The sequence below is a fragment of the Pygoscelis adeliae genome, unplaced genomic scaffold (genome assembly GCF_000699105.1).
Source record: "Pygoscelis adeliae isolate BGI_AS28 unplaced genomic scaffold, ASM69910v1 Scaffold187, whole genome shotgun sequence".
Classification (NCBI taxonomy): Eukaryota; Metazoa; Chordata; class Aves; order Sphenisciformes; family Spheniscidae; genus Pygoscelis; species Pygoscelis adeliae.
The window spans coordinates 568596-578014 of record NW_008825103.1 but is presented as its reverse complement, the minus strand read 5'-3'; the positions used below and the strand labels follow the sequence as shown (position 1 = coordinate 578014).

The window sequence follows — 9419 nt, the reverse complement described above, 5'->3', positions numbered from 1 at the left end:
ATTTAAGCAGTAGTAGTTGTCCACTTTTGCTCAGGAGATTGAAAGATTTCTAGCGAGGAAAGGACCCTACCCCCTCCCCACAGGTACCCCCTATCATAGAGAGTCATAATTCAGCTTCTGACAGCTGCATTCTTCAAACATTTCAAAGCGTGACAAAGAGGTGCTCAAAGTTATTCAGACATTCAGCTACAAAGAACAACTAAACCATTATTTCTGGCAGAGACAGGATACAGCAGTACAAGACAAACTGAGAAAAGCGATGCTCACTACATCATCTTAATGGCAAGGGAAGTGTTTTAAAAGCATCTAACAATTTGATCAGGCTTGCAGGCTTCAAAAGAAATATCCCGACAAGTCTGTTTTGGCACGATATCATCATTGTGTCGACATCTATGGCAGCATGAAGGAAAAAGCCAATATGAGATGAAAAAAATATTTTAATTTTAGAGGAAGATAGCAGTGTAACTCAAAGACAGGTTAAATATTTACGTATGGCAGGAGTCTAAAGCAACCCTCAAGGCTACAAGCATGGACAGATGACAAGAACACGGTTGTCAAGAAGTTACAAATAAGAGTGCTAAACAGCTCAATAAAAGCAGTCTTAATTGACATTTGGCAATTACACCTATAAATAGACATCACAGAGACACAGATGAATGGTTATACTGTGGACAGATATTTTAAAAAAAAAATCAAAACTGGGTACATGAGCTAGGGAAAAAAAACCTCAAGAGTTAAGATGCAAAATTCAATGCTAAGATTCAACTATGATAAGGGAACACTGAACCGAGTGAAATACGGAGCAAGGATACCAGAAGGCAAATTCAAAGGCAGAGCATGAGAAGTCCAAACACTGCTACAAGGAGCACAACTAATTCTGGGGAGGGGAAAAATAAAAATAAATTTAAAAAAAAAGGAAAAACAGAAAAAGGAGGTGGTGCAGGTGTTTCACATGATAAAAGATACGAATGATAGTGGAAAAACATTTTCAAGTGAGTGCCCAAGTTGGTAACTCATTTCCAGTCTTATTCATCTATCAGCAGCCAGGTTTGCACAGCTTCCAAGCAAAGAACAAAGCCTATCTGTGAACTCAGACTTCAGCAGCAAGATGAGAATGGGGCTTTTTATTTTTCAGTGATAATGTAACGTTAATAGCAGTAATCTATAACATTAAATGGCATTTCACTCTATGGGCTTCAAAAAGCACCAGGACCTAGAATGAGGATGTATTTTATACAAGTCAAAATGCAAATAAAAGGACAAGAGCGGAATAGGTAAATATCCTATCTCCTCCAAAAACAACCTAAATAGCTGTTAGCAAATAACACTTGTCTTTGAAGACGGGAGAAAAGCTCACACCATCTTGTGCTTTTGGTTTTCAGTTTCAAGTGTTATTCCAAATCCTATCAAAAACTACCCAGCTCTTTTTAGAAAGATAATGGCTAGAAAACAGTTCAGTCACAGCAAGTTTTGCTCTCTTAGAAGGAAAAGGTTTTTTGCATGTCTCGGGCTCTGGGGTCACTGAAACACTGATGAGGTACTATGTATTGATTACAGAGTATTTTGATAAACTGACTGATCAACAAAAATGCTTAACACACCTACGTGTGTGCCTATTAAGACTTTTATGCATATAAACTTAATGTTCAACTTCTGCTGAATCTTCAGCCACAATTCAGACATTGGAGATAAACACGTGAGCGGTAAGACCAGTAAATGCAACTCGATCATCCCAACTACTTTAGTGTAGGACAGGCTAGGAAAGGCACACAAAACTTGATCAGCTACGTACTCACTCACCTGAGGGTATTAGGGAATCTCTCTCAATAATTCTGGCTGATGCCAAGTCACTGATGATATACTGCAGTCTCAAGTGTGTGAACACCGACAGGAACGCATTCCCCTGTTCCGATTCCAGGAATGCAATGTCATCCTCAAAATCTGCAAGACAGAGCACCTGTATTACCATTTGTGTTCCTAAATATTTTCCAGACCCTATTTATATTTGAGATTGAGTTTTAACTTATTGGTCAGAGAAAGTTATTATGGACAGGCAAATCATCTTTTGCAGCTAAAATTAAGAAATTACTTACATTCAAATCCTTTCAGCAGAAACGTTAGACCAAACTTTTCCTCTTTTGAAACACACTAGTGCCTTCTAGTGAGAAGGCAACAAAAGCTTATCCTAACTGAACAATAGCAAAAGCAACAAAGCAAAAATAGTGACCACGTCTGCTCACTTGAAAACATGTGGACAAAACAGTGATAAAGCTATGTGCTCACTTGACAACACGTGGACAAAACAGTAAAAAAAAGCTATCAGTGTTGAGAATCTGATGCTGGGGACTGTTGGCAGAGGCAAGCCTTCCCAGAGAAAACAGGAGAAAGTTTGGAAGTGGAGGAAGACTATCGTCTTTCACTTCTAACCAGCATCTTCCACAATCCAAGGCCATGCCAATTAATCCTACCTTTCCTACGCTTGGCAAACCAGGCATCAGCTTCAGTTAGGAGTTGTTTCAAAGACCCATTCCAAGAAGGCACTAGCTGAAGGAACATCCACTAGGCAAAATAAACAAAAACTCTAGTGAGTTAATTGAAGAAGTTTTCAAATAAGTAATACATACGTTATTAAAGGGACATTCTCATAATGCATTCATTCCTACAAAGATTCTGATTATAAAATACTTTCAGTAAATTCCCAAAAAGCTAAAATTCTCATTGCATTACAAATCAACTACTACTTAGGAGTTCAACTTCATAAAGTCCCAGCCAGCCCCTTTGCTAAGTACCTTTTTGAGAGCAGTATACACATCCATTTCCACTTGCATTACAAATAGGTTAGAAGAGCTAATCAGCTGTTTCATGAGGTTTATGCTGGGGGAAAAAAAACAACAAAAAAAAAGTCGTAAGAGTTCCATAAGACAATATAGACAAAAACAAGAAAGCAAGCTAGGTAACAAGCAACCATCAATAGCCTAGAAAGTCATTTGTAGTGAGCTATATAATTTGGAAGAAATTGTACTTCATCACTCAAAATTAACTGAAGCCTGAATACCTGAGTTCTTTGAAGAGTTCAACACTCTGGTGAGTCATCAGGTTATTCAAGAGCCATTCAAGGCACCTAGATTAAAAGCAAGGAATTAGTACCTTCATTTTTTTTCTTATGTATGTCAACATTCCTGCAACAGTTGCTCAGGCTCACAATGCCTGATTATGTCCTGCACGATTTTGAAATACTGCTTTAACCCGAGACATGAATGCATAAAAATATGAAAAAGTTATTTCAAAAACATGAAGCTTACCATAACATTTTCAAGATTTTCTGTAACTCTTAAAGTTGCATTTAGTTTCTCTCAGGGCACAGTGAAAGCTAAATTTAAAGTACTATTAATGCCACAAAAAGCTCTGAGAACACACTAATTCACAGCAGAAGGAAACAGTTAGCACTAACCTCAGCATTCTGCTCCCAAATGTGTAATTATCCCTCCTAATTAAGATAAAGTTAAGCTTAAGTTCTGAATATTAAAGCAGCTTGCAATAAAACAGTCAATGACGACAAGTATTATTTCGTTGTCACGCTGAAGACCAAACATACTGTCTTTACTAATATACTTTAGTAATTAATTCATTCACAGCAGGGGCCAATCAATCTACCATAATCTACACCAATTTTAAGGTAACTGATTATAGTAGAAACTCAAAAACTAAATAGGACAAGCAGAGCCCAAGTCAGGTAGCTTTAAAAAAAAAAATTAACTTGGGCATTAATTTAGAGTTTGTGAATTCACACTTTTAATTAGCAATGTACAAAGCAGCTTAGAGAAAGTAATTCTTACTTTTTCTTGACAGAGTCTAACCCGTATGTCCCCGCTGAATTATAATAACCACACACAGTTTTTGCATTAATGGTTTCCTTCATTGTTTCACCACATTGCTGGATTAAGCCATCCTGTGGGGAGGAAAAAACCCACAAATATTCAAAGTTTTAATTTCCCAACAGGAAGTGTCAAAGATTGTGCAGTTCATACAAATTTTCATGCCTGAACAACTACCGAAGTCACACGTGCTACAGTGACCTATGCTGTGCTACCCAGAAAATTTAAACCAACGTTCCTCAGAAAAATAGATTTTTCTTAAGAATATATCACGTGAAACAAAAGCTTAATGAATACCTTCAGGGTATGTGCTGGTTTTGGCTGGGGTAGAGTTGATTTTCTTCATAGTAGCTGGTATGGGGCTACGTTTTGGATTTGAGCTGAAAACAGTGTTGATAACACAGGGATGTTTTCGTTACTGCTGAGCAGTGCTTACACACAGTCAAGGCCTTTTCTGCTTCTCACCCCACCCCACCCGTGAGCAGGCTGGGGGGGCACAAGAACTTAGGAGGGGACACAGCTGGGACAGCTGACCTCAACTGACCCAAGGGATATTCCACACCATATGACATCATGCTCAGCATATAAAGCTGGGGGAGAAAGGAGGAAGGGGGGGACGTTCGGAGCGACGGCATTTGTCTTCCCAAGTCACTGTTAGGTGTGATGGAGCCCTGCTTTCCTGGGGATGGCTGAACACCTGCCTGCCGATGGGAAGTAGGGAATGAATTCCTTGGTTTGCTTTGCTTGCGTGCGCGGCTTTTGCTTTACCTATTAAACTGTCTTTATTTCAACTGACGAGTTTTCTCAGTTTTACTCTTTTGATTCTCTCTCCCATCCCACTGTGGGGGGAGTGAGTGAGCGGCTGTGTGGTGCTTAGCTGCCAGCTGGGGTTAAAGCACGACAGGGTAGAACAAATGAGCTGTTAAAACATATTTTAATCTACTTCTAGATACGATTCTCAAAGCGGCACTTAATATTACAACTGAATCTTAGTCATAGCATTTTTAAATAAAACCACAGCATTATGTTTGGGTTTTTTCCTCACTTAGTCTGAAAAGATGATTCATTTATCTGAGTGAAACAGTACACACGTGTGAGTATATTATGAACTGTTATCTTTATCTGAAAAGAAAGCATAAAAATATTGCATATTTATTACTTACAAGCTGCAGCATGCAGGCTGCTGCTAAAAGTGCAACTACTCGACTGGGTTTTATTAACACATCATCTCTATACAGTGAGCCAAAAGCCACCTGTAGAGCTGAAAAGAGTACAAGTGTCAAACAAAGACAGGACATTGAGCCCGGATAACTAAAAGAATCCTTAAATATAACCAAACCACTTGAGTACACACATACTCTACGATCTTATTTGCTCTGGATAAAAAGCTAGTGTTTACCAGCCCAAGCACACACACAAACACAAAACACGGCATTAACCAATAAAATACAGTCCTTTTCACTATTTAAACAAAATAACTAATCTTAAAACAGCCACCAAGTCACGCCACGGAGCAATGTGGAGAGCAGTAAAACTAGATAAAAAGAAGCTAAACCTCATGATCCTTCTCTGCAATTGATCACTAGGATAATGTTGAGATATTACTATGAGGTTACAAGTTTCTCTGTAATTCTTCTGAAAAACACTACTTCTTCACTCCGTGGTGCTTGGAACCGTAGCAAAACATTCTGCCAGCTCACATCGGTCCCCTGCGAGCACCCCACTCGGTAGCTTTTCAAGACCAGACAGATGAAGATGTGATTCACATGCTAACACTTGGGTCTCCACAAGAGTTGCATACATTGATCTCAAAAGCCCCGACGCCGAAACAACAGGACAAGCGGTTGCTTTTCAGCTGCTCTTCCCAACTCAGAGGTACAAAAATGAATTAAACTCTACTGGTGACCCGAGTTAAGCTCAGAACTAAATGAGCACAGAACTCATTCTCTCAAGTTTCTTATTAACTAGTTTGGAAATTATTCTTAAAAAAAATATATTTTCAGTTATTTTTTGTCAGGTTCAACTTAACCTCTACCTTCAGAGTTTATGTTAAAATAAAAGGTTCCCACTTACCTTCTATATCAATATTTTGGTCAGGAATCTCCAACTCTATGATGTTCATGCTAGATTCTTTCCAAGATCCACTGAACATACTGGAAAAGTAGCCTGACTATATGAGGGAAGATGAGAGAAAAAGAACTCAAGTAAGAGATTTCATTCAAATTAAAACTGTCAAAAGCAGCACATGGAACAAAAAAACATTAATATTTACCTTTATGCAGAACAAAATGTACTAAGGGAACTTTTCACAAGCTAAAACATTCTGACATACTTCAGAAAGGGCTAATTGTAGTTGCTCTATTTCTGAAAGTGAAAATGCATGTAGAAAATTTGGACTACATGTCTGTAATCAAAGTAAAGAGCTTTAAAGGGCCATAAAAGCCACATAAGCTCTTTTCCTACAAACCACACCACCAATGGGGATATAATTAGTCCAAGAATTAAGTCCTTAATGTAACCAGCGGACAACAAATCCTGCAGGCATTAGGGAATGCCAGTTTGGGTATTAGAGAAAAAATTAAAAAAAAAAAAAGCAAAAGCATAAGCATGCAAGACATACAAATTAATGTACAAGGTAGTAGTCTCATACCAAGGACACATACACATACACCATTTATGTAAATATACCTTTTATTATAAAGTGTAAGGAATATAAAACTAGAATTTGATAGGTTTCCATCCAAATGAAGTGAAATATACTGCTCTACTAGGATTCATGATTTTCCTTCTCAGCAGCAGATGTGCCCATTATGAGATGCTATCACTCACTGAAGTTTACCTGAGAGATCAAAAAAATAAAGTCTATTTGTACAGCACCACATTCCCTGACCTCTTAACTCAGCATTTCAACTCAGGGCAGCAAATAATATAAAATCCAATTTTGATTTTATTTGATTATGTAAATATTTCTACACCTTCGGCATATCCCCTAACTATGATGACATACAACACACCACTCTCAAAACCAGGACCTTATTCATCTTACCAATCCTCATGAGGCTACCTTAGCTTTGCCATGTAGATCAACCCCTCAATTTCATGAGAATTTATCATTTTAGTAAACAGGACCAGAAAAAGGAAATCCTCCACTTCTCAGATCTGCCATTCACAGGTAGAGCAGCACCTTACTGTCATTTATCAAACTAAATGCAGTAACTTGAGAGACTAGGGAAACGGAAACATTCAGACTGAGATAGTCTGCTCAGCAAGGCAGAGGAGTCGTCATAATTTCATTAAGAGAGAGTTATTTTTAACACCCAAAAATATTTTACCTATAGTAACATAATTCCAATGACAGAGCATGAATTGAAATAGAAACCTGACTTACGAGAACGGTTAACTTAACCTCAAAATTTCATCTCACAAGAACATCACTTGTACAACAAGGCCTCTACAGAACAAGATCGCAACTTTCAAAGTCTGTTAAAAAGCATCCACGGAAGCGATTTAATATTCAATTTTAGTCATCAACCCACACTAAGCTTCAAGGACTAGCTTCACCAACTTGAGACGTAGCAACAACAGAATCACGACGACGATTAAAAACCATCATCGCCAACAACAGTCTGAGGATGAACCAGCGACGTGCCCACCCTGTTTGTGCCGCACAACCTAAGTCTGACTGTCCAACCCACTTATATCCTCCCTTTGTTATATAGGGTCAAAAGTGAGTGGACAATGAAAGCTGTGTCTGCCAGCTGTCCTCCCTGGTCAAACACACCCACTGTTCTGTCCAGAGATGGCTGCCACCGGTCAATCTTGGGCTATGTACAAATGACTTTCCTGCCCTCATTTTATGCTCTTTAAAAGGTTCTAACGCACGCGAAAGGCTTTTTCCTACAAAAAAGCAATGAAATGTCCCTCAGTGTGGCCAATGCAAGGAGCTGCTGTACCTGCACTGGAATCATGGCTTTAACACAACGACAAAAAAATCAAGAATTCACACCAGTGAAACTGCATTCAACCTGCTGAGCATCTCACAGTGACATCTGCACCTTGTAACACATAAAACTGCTTTGTGTTTGACTACAGCTAACAAAGAAGTGCACACGTTTTCAGGTATGGTACCTGACGTTACTTTCTCTTCTCGCTTCAAATAAATTGCTTCCAAGGTTAGACTCCCACTTTAAAGTTAACGGCACAACTGAATTAGACATTTCAAGACAAAGCCATGGTTTCTCCCCACTTCTGTCACAGGAAAAGTAATAAAGAGAACAGACAGTAAAGATAACAGTACCTCTTCACTCCCAGCACACAAAAAGTAACACCTTAATACAAGCCCAAAGTAAAATGCTTGTAGAAACAGCATCTTTTTTGTAGGTACGCACTAAGATTTATTCCTTTTTAGAGCTTCTGCGCATACCTTTCTCATGCAGCAGCAAGAAAGCCTTCATCCAAGGATGAAGGCTGCATAACAGATACAGAGACCCAGCTCCAGCAATTTCACTTTCAGGTTCCTATACTTGAGTCCCAATGAACAGCAAAATTGAACTGGGTTAGTATGCGCTTTACAAATCTATTCTGGAAGTGCTTTCTTTGCTCTACAATAACATTAACATCGCAGGAGACTCTCAGCCATTTGTTTAGCAAACAAGAACATGTTCTCAGGACATCAAAAGACAATTTTCAGGACTGTTTTCACAAAGGATGCACCAAAGTTAAGAAGAGTAGATTAAAAACATTCAATAGCAAGAGATAGAAGCAAAGAAACTTTTCAAACACGAAGCTACAGCTATGCTTCCTAACATTACTATCAAAAGCACAACACAAGTTGTTTAACCACATCCACAGAAAGAGTGACAAGTCAGAAATATAAGGGAAAAAAAAAGAAAATAAAAAAGCTCAAGTCACACTTCACATTTACCAGATATTCTTTTACTAAAAATACAGTTTCTATTGCGAGTAAGAAAGAAGCCACTTACCTGACACAAATATATCTTATGCAAGTTCCACTCCTCTCCCAGAGCACAAATTTTGATATCACTGTTCTCCCCATTCAAAAACAGAGTCTGATAAATATACTTAGAGGTGCTTTTCAATTTTTTCCTATACAGAAAGGCAAACAGAGATACACTCCTTCAAACTTTTCTGTTACGGAAGCAACACCAAGTATAAAGTACTCGGCAGGGTTTTTTCCTCCTCATAACGGATTGACCGCCCCCCCGCCCCGTTGCCCCCATGACTTCCCCGCTCACTTCCCCTCTCTTGTTTACTGCAGCTGCTGCTGGGACCTTTCCAAAGGAAACAAGAAACTAATCCCTGCCCCAGGCCCACCACCAACCTCACAACAAAAACCTTTTCCCTCCATCTCCCCGCCACCTCCTTCCCGCACGACAAGCCCCCGAAGACCGGGCTCCGTCCTCGAGTGTCCCAACCCCTGTCCCCGTAACCCGGCACCCACCCCCGGCCTTGCCAGGCCCCTCAGCCCCACACAGCCCCTCCTTTTTGCCTCCCCACCTCAGGGCCAACGCGACAGCCGCCGAC

General features: G+C 39.4%; 1 protein-coding gene across 1 annotated transcript in view; it reads right to left on the bottom strand.

Annotated features, from left to right (window-relative positions):
* Positions 1-9419, bottom strand: part of GMCL1 (germ cell-less, spermatogenesis associated 1) — a 22447-nt gene that overhangs the window by 11426 nt on the left and 1602 nt on the right. Inside the window, exons 2-9 of the mRNA XM_009327215.1 lie at positions 8858-8981; positions 5949-6045; positions 5039-5136; positions 3837-3949; positions 3056-3121; positions 2790-2874; positions 2469-2559; positions 1801-1941 (exon numbers count right to left, since the gene is read on the bottom strand). Of these exons, the coding sequence (XP_009325490.1) occupies positions 1801-1941; positions 2469-2559; positions 2790-2874; positions 3056-3121; positions 3837-3949; positions 5039-5136; positions 5949-6045; positions 8858-8981 (815 nt within the window). The remainder of the gene's footprint in view (positions 1-1800; positions 1942-2468; positions 2560-2789; positions 2875-3055; positions 3122-3836; positions 3950-5038; positions 5137-5948; positions 6046-8857; positions 8982-9419) is intronic.